The sequence below is a fragment of the Poromitra crassiceps genome, assembly GCF_964638095.1.
Source record: "Poromitra crassiceps genome assembly, chromosome: 9".
Classification (NCBI taxonomy): domain Eukaryota; kingdom Metazoa; phylum Chordata; class Actinopteri; order Beryciformes; family Melamphaidae; genus Poromitra; species Poromitra crassiceps.
In genome coordinates, this window is record NC_139630.1 from 23,986,387 (window position 1) to 23,999,806 (window position 13,420).

General features: G+C 42.4%; 1 protein-coding gene across 1 annotated transcript; it reads left to right on the plus strand.

Annotated features, from left to right (window-relative positions):
- The first annotated feature begins 1,934 nt into the window (after nt 1-1,934).
- On the plus strand, nt 1,935-11,054 carry actr10 (actin related protein 10). Its single transcript, XM_083642716.1, has 13 exons — nt 1,935-2,107; nt 2,769-2,841; nt 2,943-3,025; nt 3,416-3,524; nt 4,325-4,432; nt 5,400-5,467; nt 5,694-5,773; nt 6,961-6,996; nt 7,230-7,309; nt 7,485-7,558; nt 7,840-7,921; nt 8,975-9,176; nt 10,018-11,054. Exons 1-13 carry the CDS (start codon nt 2,031-2,033, stop codon nt 10,197-10,199), a joined length of 1,254 nt encoding a protein of 417 aa, XP_083498842.1. The 5' UTR covers nt 1,935-2,030; the 3' UTR covers nt 10,200-11,054.
- The last annotated feature ends 2,366 nt before the right edge of the window (nt 11,055-13,420 follow it).

Genomic DNA, 13,420 nt, shown 5'->3' on the forward strand with positions numbered 1-13,420 from the left:
AAACGCAGAGACAGGTTCCAGCCAGGAGGAGGCGGCGAAGCGTCCCAGACATCAGCATCTCTGCCTCCTCTCAATGCCTGGGGAAAGGTGAAAGTGGGTGCGAATTATAAATGCTAATATAGGCTGAGCTGAGGTCTGAACAGTGGCAGTGTCGGGCAGCAGACATGAGGACAGAGACAGAAAGTAGAGGTGGCAGAGCCTGGAAGGGGCAAGATGAGGTGGCAGGGGACGTTATAAAGGTTGGTAGCATTTTGCAGATGAAAGGGCCAGAGTTAACCCACGTATTATTCACTTGAGAACGTCATAACCTATTTGTTTTGGAAGCCTACCCTATGATGATCACAGAAAAGAGGGATAGGTTTGCATTTCTGTCAGCCTTTTGCTTTGATCCTGTATAGCTGCAGCGTTTTGAATCATGTAGATTGTAGATCAACTCATTTGGATAATATTCCTTTTCATCTCTGACTCTCATGTTATTTTTGTATAAACTGAAAGAAATAGGCCTACAGGTGAACAGAAACACACACACACACACACACACAGAGAAAGAGAGAGACAAAGAGAAACAGAGGGGGGGGGGGTGTCTGACACAGCAATCCTTTGCACCTTTGCAAAAAAACTATTTATAGCACCAGGTTCTTGGATCTTATTCAGTTGGATCCGTGGATGCTAAATTAGTCAATTGTGTAGGCGAACTTCTCTCAAAATGCAATCTTCAAAGAGGATAGGGCCTACTACACTAGTATTCCTAAATACATTGAATTAAAAACGTCAACACTGGGATTACAATTATAGGCATCGAGACACGTTGAAATTCCGCTGTGTTAACAGGGTGCCACCCTTGTGTGTTGCCAAGTCAGACAAAGCGTCTCAGAGAAATCATCGCGGCGAACCCTGACGCTGATGCACACTAGATAGATCTTTCAATAAAGCCCTGAATGCCCACGCTTCTGCATGCGCACCTTATACTGTGATGAATAGGCTATATAACGGATGCACTCAACAAGACTACTTGACAATTCATATAATCAGTCAGAAATATGGATTGTAAAGACCAGTCAACACTGCGGTGTTGAAATCCCATCGCATCTGAAATGGTTGCACTGAAACGCAACATTGTAGCTATTCATAGCCCGAGCTGAAAAACCATCATCTCATTCTGTTATGGAGGAGATCGAACATGTATTCACATTTGCTAACAATTAAAGTCGTATTACAGTATAGGCTATAAGATGTCCAGAAGGAAAATCGCCTTTACCTTCCAGGATTCATCGTAGTAGTGCTTTGCAGGAAGCTTCTCTTGCAGTGTGTGCAGAAGAAAACCCAAATCAATTGAATGGGAATTGACCATATAGCCTCCAATAGGTGTAGTGTGGAAAGCAGGCTGAAGGAGAGGCTTGTTGTTGTGCGGCTCAACCAACGTCACAGGACGAAAGTGTCCGTCTTCTCTCTCTCTACGTATGTGCTTCTGAAGTGCCGCCACCAGGGCTGCAAAACTGACAGCTGCAATGTCTGATGTGTGTGCTATTCTCTTCAGGTGTGTTTATTAATTTTCTGTCATCAGTAGCGGTTTATTTTTGTTTTAGTCTCTGTTTCACTGTCTCTTAACAGTTCTCATCCCCAAAAGAGGCATGGTCAACCGTGCTTGCTTGCGCGGTGCTGAATGGACAGCTCCTTTACGCAGGGCTGTGCAGTGTCGCCAGGTAGGACTTTGGTGTTGTGTCTGTCTGTTGTTGTTGGCTTTGTTCACTTTACCAATTAAATTGGAAAGTTCTGCATTGTGTAATCTGAAATGTACGTTATTTTGATCATGACTTTTTTATTTTATTTTCCTAGTTCGAGCCCACTGTTCGAGCCTGAAACTATTTTTGATCAGGCAAACTTTGGTGACGTCACGGCCTGTTGGAAAGACCCAGCCCAACCCAGCAGGAAGACAACAGAAGAAGGGGGGCGGAAATCGATGGGTATCATTTTTTTCGGGGTTCATTCGCGATAATACTTTCACCTAAAGTACAGAAGAAAACAATAAAATGCCTTTATTTGACTCGTTGGGGAGCGGGGGAGAGAAGACCGCAGTCGTCATTGATTTAGGAGCAGCGTACACAAAGTGAGTAACAGACGTTAGCTTCCCGTGCTAACAGCCATTTGGTAAAGCTAACGTTACTAGTGTCAGAATTATGATAGCTTATCCTAATGTTGAGATATCGTTATCTAACTACGTAAATAACTTGGGGTTAACCGGGTTAACCTTATATAACACCAAGTGGTGAATGTATAATCTTGTCAGCAGAATTGCAGACAGTAAATAGAAAGAGCAACAAACCTGCCAGAGGCTAACGTTAGTCATATGATAATCAAGTGGTCCATTTTCTTATCTTTGTGGCCATTGATAAATAACGACTTGTTTGATCTACAGCGTAGATCTATAACATACAGATCTGTTCTGTCTCTACATTTGCAACCATACAGTTGAGTAAGGGCGTTCCCTGCACATTAAAGTATTACACAGCCATCCTAGCTAAATGTTTCATTTTCCCTACAAAATAGATGAAAATATGACTCCCAAATTGACATGCAGAGTATTTGTGTTCAATGGCTTTTTGAATGAGTAGTGTATTTTCCTTTAATTTGTGCTTAATTTAAGAATGGGGCCATTTGCATAATTTTTGAGAATAGAGATTGAGATGATTTGAGTCAATCTTCACATTCCATGCCCGCTGACTACCCACTCCGATGCCAACACAGCTCACAGCTGGTTTTTGTTGCAGATGTGGCTTTGCAGGGGAAACGGGGCCCAGGTTCATCATACCCAGCGAGATCCGGAAGCCAGGACAGCAACAGGTGAGACGCCATTAAAGGTTACTTTTTTCTAACCATGTACTCTTTGGAAGGACCTGTGGAAAATGTGTAATGGATGCTGATGCTGTTTGTCTCACTCACAGGCCATCAGCGTGGTTCAGTACAACATCAACACAGAAGAGCTATATGTCAACCTCAAAGAGTTTATCCATACACTATACTTCAGGTGAGTTGGCGCTACCCAAATTCTTTCTTAGCATAACAAAGTTATATTCTTATGAGGAATGTATTCAGAAACACAACAAACAGCAAAAAAACTATAATACGTAATTTATTAATAATACATACCATACGCAGTGCATGTCCAGAAACCTTGGAATTCTGCAAAAATTAAATACATTATTGTAACATGTTTTATTGCCGTTAACTATTTTCAGTGATCCCAAATATCTGAAATGGCAAAAAGATTAAATGGCTCTGTTGATAATGCTTTTTGCAAATTGCAATGTCAAAATGGGTGTGCTGGAGCACATGCCATAATCTACCGTTGGCAACTGAACCTGAGTGGTCCAGACCACAGACCAAACTCATCAAATCTAATCTTCTCCACGCCCAGGCACCTGCTGGTGAACCCTCGTGACAGAAGAGTGGTCATCATCGAGTCCATCCTCTGTCCGTCGCACTTCAGAGAGACGCTCACCAGGGTCTTCTTCAAACAGTTTGAGGTACTAGAGACAAACAAGCAGGAGAAGATGTTTGGAAACGGAGCATTAATGTGGAGTGTGTCTCACTGATGTTAGAAATACAATTACAAATTTTACATGCAGGACAGTAATCAGTAAGAGCAATTAACTTGCAATGAACTCAAATTATTTCACCTCAGCTGGACTGTTTTGAAATTTCAAACATTCCAATAATCTGTTTATTAGGAGGATATAAGGCTGGTATGAGGTTTGTAAGCACCTTGATTGCTTTATTAATTTCCATTGCACTCTGGCATGCAAGTGACAAAATTCTATTCAATATTTGCATTAGAAATATTTCTGCACATGGAAAAGGATTTTTTCTGCCAATTAATGCGATATAAATAAACAAATGATATGTAGTCTGGGCTTTCCATAAACTGTTGATTTAGAGCTTCTCACATAATTTTGAGTATTTGATATATTTGATATACCGGTATATATATTTTTTGAAGTCATTTCTATGCATTTTGCTGAGAAACTTCTTGTTCCAAATAACCACACGTCTAATAGAATTAACAGTAGCGAGGGACATCAGCAGAAAATCCACGCTCATTTAAAATTATATAATGTAAAAATAACAGAATGTGATTTTCATTGAATTCAACTTCTCAAGCACTTCAGTCTGGCTGAATAGAGTCGTGTTTTAACCTTTGTCGGAAATGTTGTCATGTAGCATCAACCACTTTACAGATAACATTAGTAGTAAGTGTACGATATACCGTACTGTAATCACTGATGGGTTTTTGAGGTATCATTATTTGGTTGACGGCGTTTCCCAGGTTCCCTCTGTGCTGTTTGCCCCGAGTCACCTGATGTCCATCATGACCCTGGGCATCAACTCGGCCCTGGTGATGGACTGCGGCTACACAGAGACACTGGTGCTACCTGTATCCTTTTTCCACCAAGTTGATTTCTATTATTTAAGGCCTTGGGTCTTTCTACTAGCCTGATATTCAGACTGAATTGTCAACTCATTTCCGTCTTCCATCAAGAACAGCCAACTCGACAGCTGTGGAGTGGGCGGGACTTGGAAGGTCTGGAGCCAGGCTATCTTCCTACACCATCCTTCTCAAACCATTCTCTGTAGATTCACCACAGAAAGATGGGTGCTGAGGCACACAAACAGACATGTTACTCTTGATAGATTTCTGATGTGTTCTTTTATTGCGCTGTGAATTTATAAATTAAGGTGTGTACTGTATGTCATTATTGATGTTTTATCTCTTCAGGATGATCTAGCCCAGGGGTTCCCAAACCACTACGTACCAAACCAAATTTCCCAGGGACCACTTCCACTGCGTATACCAACCCCCCCCCCAAATATAATAATAATAATAATAATAAAATTTGCTGATTGAACCATGCAATAGCAGCAGAAAGGCTAAATAACAATATACGGCTAGTAGCTGGTCCAAAATGGAGACACACACACACACTCACACACCTGCCAACATTAGGCTGTGACACATTTGAAAATGTTTTTTTCCCTCGCCAAAATTTTGCCTAAGTTTGGAGTGTTATTTAGCTACCTTCCTGACAAACTAGCATGACACGGTTGATTGGTACAAATCGATTCCTTAGGTCTTCTAGTTTCATATGCTACCAGAAACTTCACCCTGGCTTTAAAACTGAGCCTGCTGCAGCCTCTGAAAGTAAATGTTCAAAATTGTGATATTTCCCAAATATCGCGATATTTCAGAAAATCGGCCCAATCCGGCTACGCCTCAGGGTTAATGTCTATATGTAAAAACTGTTTGTATTTTTTTTTCTTTCTTTTTTTTACCCCCTCAATTCTCTGGCGGACCACAGTTTGGGAACCAATGATCTAGCCAACCACCTTAACTTTAAAATCAGGTCTATGAGTGCACCCCTATTCTGCCAGCATGGGAGGCTTTGCCTTTGGCTGGGAAAGCCATCCATAAGTAAGTAGTTCTAATACATTTAAGATATTTTTAAGTAGTATTATTGCCAGTGAAGCTCAAGTTTCCATTTCTGATTTTATGCACACTTTGCCACGGAGAAGAACACTTCCATTTCATCCTGTTCATTGTATTCACCCATTGCCTGAACAATGGGGCTTTTGTTTAAGAGGTACTTGTCTAGTGTGCCATGACTGCATGTGTCTGTACTTTCTCATTTGTTTTGTAGAGAATTGGACGGGCTTCTTGTGGAGCAGTGCACAGTGGACACAGACTCCACCACTGGACAGAGTGTACCTACTGCCATGGGTAATCACTGTCAAATGGCATCAAATATATATGCCTGTGTATTTTTTTATTAAATGGATAACATCAATGACGGTGCATAATGGGTCTAGTGCCATAACTCTTTTGCCGAAAGCAGGGAAATGTAATAGCTTTTGTCCCTTATGCAGCATTTACTATTCATAAGCAATTGTTTGTGTGTAACCCCCTCGCTCACTTTCTGAATTATACATATGCATAGAGTCTATTTTAGAAGTTCTCTCCCCGCGTACTTTTTCTTGATGGAGGATAGTGTTCTCAGCACCGACGGCATGGAATGAGCTCCAGAAGGACCTGAAATTGCAGGAGCTGGTCTCATTAAATGTTTTTAAAACGATGGTTAAAGGTAGGGAGGACGGTGAAAGTTGCAACTTTTTTTTTTTCTTCATAGTTTAACTTGCTTTTATGAATCACTGAATGTGTGTGTGTACCATGTAGTGTTGTAATGTTATGAGATGTTTGTTGTGGCGTCTGCAACTCGTGTAATTGTATGCTGCTTTTCTTGGCCAGGTCCCTCTTGAAAAAGAGATTCTTAATCTCAATGAGGCTAACCTGGATAAATAAAGGTTAAATAAAAATAAAATAAAATAAAATAAAAATAGTGTCGTACTGTGACTGACTCATAGTGTCGAGCAGTCGGCTTCTCCAGTTGCAGCAGAGCAGCGAGGCAAGCCTGATGTCTACATCAATCATAAAGACGTACGCTAGAGTGACTCTAACGTACCCTCAATCTGCACCGTAGCAGTAGGCACAAATGGAGCTGAATTCTTTGTCTAATCAACCCGTCGACATGACCTGATTTCGGAATAATCGAGTGAATCGGTGTTCTCCTTAGTGCCCCAAATCCACTGTCCATCCAAGAACTATAAATGAGACGGCAATTAGAAAAGAACAAAGTTTCTTTTGGCAACAGTGTAACAGTTTACTGAAGGGAATCGGGCGTCTCAGGGGCCTCGATTTGCCTGCCGGTCCTTTGGATAGATCGGTCCAGTGTCAGCCAATCAGCTGTTTAGATCGGTCCAGTGTCAGCCAATCAGCTGTTTACTTCCCCAAATGGTGGTTCAGCCTCATAACAGACCTAATAGGGGGGCATGTTTGACTTGTGGATAAGTGAGCCAACGAAAATGAAATGTGACTTGGTTTCTTTTCTCTTTCTGCATGTTCCTCCTCAGGGAGCATCCCAGAGGAGATCGTGGAGGACATCAAGGGTAGGTTTGGAAGGAGTTGTTTTCCCGATTTAATTTCCGTTCCTCTCATTTTTGCTCCTAAGAGGATAATGGATCACTCGTCTGCTTATTACTGCCAAAGGCAGCACTACCCCAAAAAAAGAAATCAACAGTGAAGAATGAACGTTTCCCAAACTGTTCAGGCATGTTAATTCAGTCAGTGTGAATGTAGCCATCATGTCATTAGCTTCTGTTAATTGTTGTACTTCCTGCAGTCAGAACATGCTTTGTCAGTGACCTGCAGAGAGGCTTCAAGATCCAAGAAGCCAAATTTAACCTGGATGGTACAGCTGAAGTGAGTGAAATCCTCTTGTCTTCTCAAATAAGGCCAAAGCCAAGGCGACTGGCTGCTCTCTGTTATTCCGGTCACCTCATTATCTTCAGTCTATTGACGCAAGTATTTGTACGTTCAATCGTAGTGTCAATTCTGCTCGAGTTGAGTACGATTGTTGTATCTTTATACTCCCTAGCGGCCAGCTCCACCACCTGATGTTGATTATCCATTGGATGGAGAGAAGATTTTGCATATCAAAGGACCAATCAGGTAGTTGATCAAACTATTGCTACAGTTGGGTGCTTTGAATGCGAGTGTTTCTTTGATCTATCAAAACTAGAAACATTGCATGCTCAGTTCTAGCTTTGGGCAGCCCCAAGTCTTCTCATGAACGTAGTTGTCTATCTGTTGTACTCTCTGGTGCAGTGATAATGAGATGAGAGCTGCCATTTCTTTCTCGCCCGTTTCCCTGGTCAGTGTCGTGGGATTGTCACGATTTGCTGGTTCTCTTGTTGTTTCTTGTATCTGATGCCATGTTCTCCGTCTTGCAGGGACTCTGTGATGGAGATCCTGTTTGAGCAGGACAATGAGGAGAAGAGCGTGGCCTCTCTGATACTCGATGCTCTGGTCAAGGTAGATGGAAAAAGAATCGTTTTTTGCATGTGAGATCGCAACGCTTGAATAAGTGGGTCTACTCTTCGTTATGAGTTACTTAATGCAGATTCCAAATAAAATTAACTCCAGATGTAAGAACAGTGACAAGATCTACATTGATATCTGCAATCATACAGGCAGGAAGAACACAACGTCAAATTGTTTTCTCTATTGGTACAACAGTGGAAATGTACGATCGACTTGTACTATGTAACCATGGCAACACTCGGCTCTTTCCAAAGAGAAGAGTGAAGTGCCGTTGCAAGTGGGGATCAGGTCAGGCCGGGACAACCTAATTAATCTCTATAGGCACAGCGGCAGACGTTAACACTGCCTCGACATTTTTACTGCAGCAGCAGCAGGCAATCCAGAAGCCGGTCCCAGCAGGATACTAACAATAGTACTCTGCTCAGGATCTATAGAACTAAAGGCAACTCTGCCGAGGTATCAGCAGAGCTGTGTCCACTAGCAGAGGCACTGCAGTAAAGGCAGCGCCACACACTGACCCATCCATCACCATTTTGTTTATGCCTTTAGTCTGCACACATGCTGATGAGCAGAAAGTGCCTCCCTGTAGTGGTCCATCTGCCCGGTTCCTCCTGCCTCACCTCTTTTCCCACAGCACCAATTGAACAGAGTTGGGTGACGGTTGTTTATGTTGTTTATGTTGTTTATGTCGTCTTTCCTTCATCAAAACTGATTTTGTCTGCTGAAAGGGTCTGACGAGGTCAAATGAAGGATTTACAGTAAATGAATAAACCATTGTACAGATTCGCCGGTTGCGAAGGATTTTAATTTTTTGTGCATGTTTCATATATTTCTATAAGCTTTGTTTCCTTATGTCAACAAATTCACTCATAATAATTGGATCAAAAAAGAAATTAAAAGCCTGATTTAAAATAATAATAATACAAAAATCATCTAATGTCATTTGTAATGTTCCTAATCTGTGGTTTTCCAGGTTGCAATCATAATGCTACCTAATGCACATGATCTAATTCAGTATTTGTGTGTGTGTTTCGCTCCCATCAGTGTCCTATTGACACCCGCAAGGTCCTCTCTGAGAACCTGGTGGTGATCGGAGGCACGGCCATGCTGCCAGGCTTCCTGCACCGTCTGCTGGCGGAGATACGCCTCCTAGTGGAGAAACCAAAGTACTGCAACGTCCTGGCCACCAAGACCTTCCGCCTGCACGCCCCGCCCGCCAAGCCCAACTGCACCGCCTGGCTCGGAGGTTAGACCTGAGGCTCAGTCTAAATATTTAATAATCTAATATTAATATCATATATCTAAACACATTACCTGCTGAACAGCTCTTTTAAGTCATTTCTCAGCTGGTCTGAATCCATGTTGGACTTAAAAAATGTTTTTCAGCCAAGGACCCCTTACAAGCTAGAAAATATACCGGGGACTCCTCATTCTGATTTGTGATTTTAGGCTAAGCTTAATTGTTTCCACGGTAACGTGCTTGCCTTTTAAATTGATAGGTTTGTTAGATTAGAATGTAATCCATGAACCATTTTAGATTTAAAGCATAAATATTTTCGTTGAACTATGAAGCTTTTGCACACACACACACACAAAAGTTTAAATTTTTATTTTCGTGAAAACTTTTCGCGGACCCCCTGGTAAAGTGCCACGGACCCCTGGGGGTTCCCGGACCCCCATTTGAGAATCACTGCTCTAGTCTCTTTTGTCATGCTCTAGTCTGCACACAACTATTGAAAAATATATTTTGATTTTACTGTATAGGGATGGCACGATACCACTTTTTCCATATCCGATCCGATACCACAACCTTGAGTATCTGCCAATACCAATATCAATCCAATCCAATCTTTTTTTACAGTACTACTGTATGTAGCATAGTTTTAGCATGTAGTAGATATTGGTGAAGTCAGCAAGAAAAGTCTGCATGTGTTTATGGACTTAGCCATGATTATTGTAGTTGATTATTGGCCTCTAATCTTAATTATGTTATTATGAATAAAACTGTTTCAGAATGAGTGCAAAAGCAATCAAACAGACTCATGACAAGCTTTGGACTTGTATTCATATTGTGTCCTGCTCCACAGGTGCGATCTTCGGGGCACTGCAGGACATCCTGGGCAGCAGGTCAGTGTCACGGGACTACTACAACCAGACCGGCCGCATCCCAGACTGGTGCTGCCTGAGCTCCCCTCCCCCCGAATCTGTCTACGAAGCGGGGAAAACCCCTCCTCCACTTATGAAGAGGGCTTTCTCCACAGAGAAATAGACCTTCAGAGATAGCACAGTAACATTGTAATTCCAACAATCTAAACACCTTATCCCCATTCCTGAACAGTTCAGTAATCTTGGATGTAACGTCTCAACACCACATGAACATTACTAGTTGTTCATAATATCTAATATCGTGATCCTGGACTGGTGAATGATAGGTGATGTAAAAGTAATGTGTGGAGGGTAAGTTATCCTTTCTTTCATCTCACCAGGTAGGAAAGAAGGTAGGATTTGAGGCATTTACTTTAGAAGACCAGTCGTTGGTGTGTCTCACCATAACGCTCCATCACGTTTTCATTTCAAACTGTCTCTCTCTGTACTGAGTCTCTGTCACTATTTTAACTGCTCTGTAATCCTGAACCACCCAACACGTTTAAATGAGGATGAGGCTAGCTATGTTTTCTCATATTGCACTCAAATGATATCCATGTTGGTATGTTGGTGTGAGGTGCCGTGGGAAATGGGGTGACACGGAGGCGTTGTAGTGAGAGAAATATTGTCTTGTAAATGTTTACTCTTGATACAATAAGTGAAGTGATCCACTTGAGGAAAATGCTAGTCAATTTGCGACAGAGCAGATGTGTTTTTTCCCCCCAATGTTTCGTGACAATATGGCGTCGAAATCTGGCTCTTGTCATTTTGAAGGCAAATCAGTCCCATCTCATAGTTTTTCAAATAGGAACACGTTTTGCTTATTTATTGTTTGTACTTTGCCATGTAAAGTGCTTGTTGAATTGTTGAAGCAGCCAATGCTATCTTGCTCTGCAACGCTTAAATTCAAGTACTGTATTACAAAATAAATATTCCCGGGGTCTTCAAAGCCCTCCCCAAAGTTGATTCAGACCGTTTTCTTCCCCTCGCAGATTTTCATTTTAATCCTAGGATGTGGCTTGTTTAAAGATGAAAAATGATAGCTCAAATATTTTTCAGGAAATAGCAAATCAGTCAGGGGCTTTGTTTGAAGTTTGTTTGCAGACACCAGCATGAACTTCGAATAACATTCCTGTTCCATAAGTCTTAGGACAGTCCACACACTCGCCTCCCGAAGCTGGAAAACATAAAACCATTTTAATCGGTGATGTTGCACCACTGGACACCCTGCAAGTCTTTCCAATTATAAGGAACAAGACACTCATTTTGTAAAGTTTGACTGGCATCTATAAGCTTCAGCTTAAAATAGTGCTACCACCTCCAACCCAGGAAATGCACCTTTATTCTCACAGTATTGCCACAAGTGCTGCCTGCCTCAGTCATCGCTTCTATTGCTCATTTGTACAGAGTATCATAGGGAATAGATCCTGCAATGAATGTTTCATTAGAGCTCTCGTTCCACTTTTTACAACCACGACGGTTGCAGCGGTTACAAACATACTTTTGACTAAGACATTGTTGTCTTGGTTGTCAGCACCACGTTTGCTCCAGGCCAGTCTAGCTAGCCCAACATGTGACTCTACTGTTCTGCCTTTACCAGCTTGGTTCTACCCTTCCTACTTCGACTTGTTCTCCGTCCTCACTCCCTAAAAGTGGAGTGACCTTTCCACGCCAGTCGGACCAGCAGAGTCGCTGCCCATATTCTGTCTTTTCAAGAAGTCCCTCACGTCATATCGGCTTCTCCTCACTGATCATCTCCCTCATGTCATATCAGCTTCTCTCCACTGATCATCTCCCTCACGTCATATCAGCTTCTCACCACTGATCATCTCTACTCTGCTCAGTCTGATTCTGTGTTTCTAAACCATACTACGCCATAGAGGCCTGACAGTCAGGTCTGGTTATTTCTCATCCTAGCACTTTTCTCTCGGATGATCCTTCTACGGTCTCACGAAGATCAGGCCACAGTGACCGTGACATTTGGAGATGTACAAATCTAAAGTTATCCTACGGTTGCACTCGTTGTATGTCACTCCGGATAAAAGCGTTCCTGAAATTGAATCTGATGAAGTAGTATAAAAAATGTCCTGGCTTCTATTTCTAAGGAAATTGCTTTTTTTTTTTTCCTCTGGGAGGGAGCTGGTTGTGAGTGAGGTGAAGTTGAAAATAACTCCCACCACCGCCACAAGGGGGCCTCAAGCTGACAGTTCACCTCAGTTTATTATTCTGGATGATTTAAAATGACATGAGTGTTTACTTTTGTCCGTGTGTCTACAGCACACTGCATGTTATTCCATTCCATAGTTCATCAACTAAAATATATTAGTCACGGCTCAGAGTCCCTGTGTCTGCCTGTGTGTGTGTGTGTGTGTGTGTGTGTGTGTGTGTGTGTGTGTGTGTGTGTGTCTGTGTCTGCCTGTGTGTGTGTGTGTGTGTGTGTGTGTGTGTGTGTGTGTGTGTGTGTGTGTGTGTGTGTGTGTGTGTGTGTGTGTCTGCCTGCGTGTGTGTGTGTCCCAGAGTGGAACTGCATCTGTTTATCCCTTTGGGTCACATCCATCACCGCCCGGCTACTGTGGGCTTGGGAACCGGGAACATTACCCACAATGCAACCTACTGGCTTACGACGGGGCAAAAAAGAAATTCTGGGAAATCGCATACAGTTTTGGATTGACGTAAACATTCGCTGGAAGAGAACCAAGAACTGTGGCAACCACGACAGACATTGCCCCCAAGTGGTGGATGAGTGAGACGTCTCTCTCTCAATCTCTCTTCCTCCCTCTCCCTCATAGTTCTTGCCTCTCCCTCCCTTACACTGTGAAAACAGCACAGCAGTAATGGGACTGCTCGCTATAGACCCCTTATACAGCTTGTCAACATTGAGCTGCGCGCGCAACGTGTAGGCAGAAAACCCTCAGCCCAGCATTCACAGACAGTGAAAAAGCCCCGCTGTCAGGACTGCTCTATGCCCATCTGCAACACACAGTTATATTTTAGTTTTAAAATGCAGTTCTCGGCTTACTACCACAGCTTATCGCCTAGTGATAAGCAATGTTATGCATCGAAATTAACGTTGTTTAATGGGATATGTCTTACAGACCCATACGCACTGGCGCTGTCAATTGGCCAAGCCTAGTCATACATATCGTGCATTCCTTTATAACTGGGGATAGCGTAGATAATTATTCTGTAACTTGCAAAGATATATTGTTATGTTGATAATGCACACAACTCAATAATGACATTATGTAACGTTACTTGGTCGTTAACTAACCGAGCGATGTGGCTGAGCAGCCTACAGCTACAGGCAGCTTACCTGATTATGAAGAGCACTACAAAGTTGGGCAT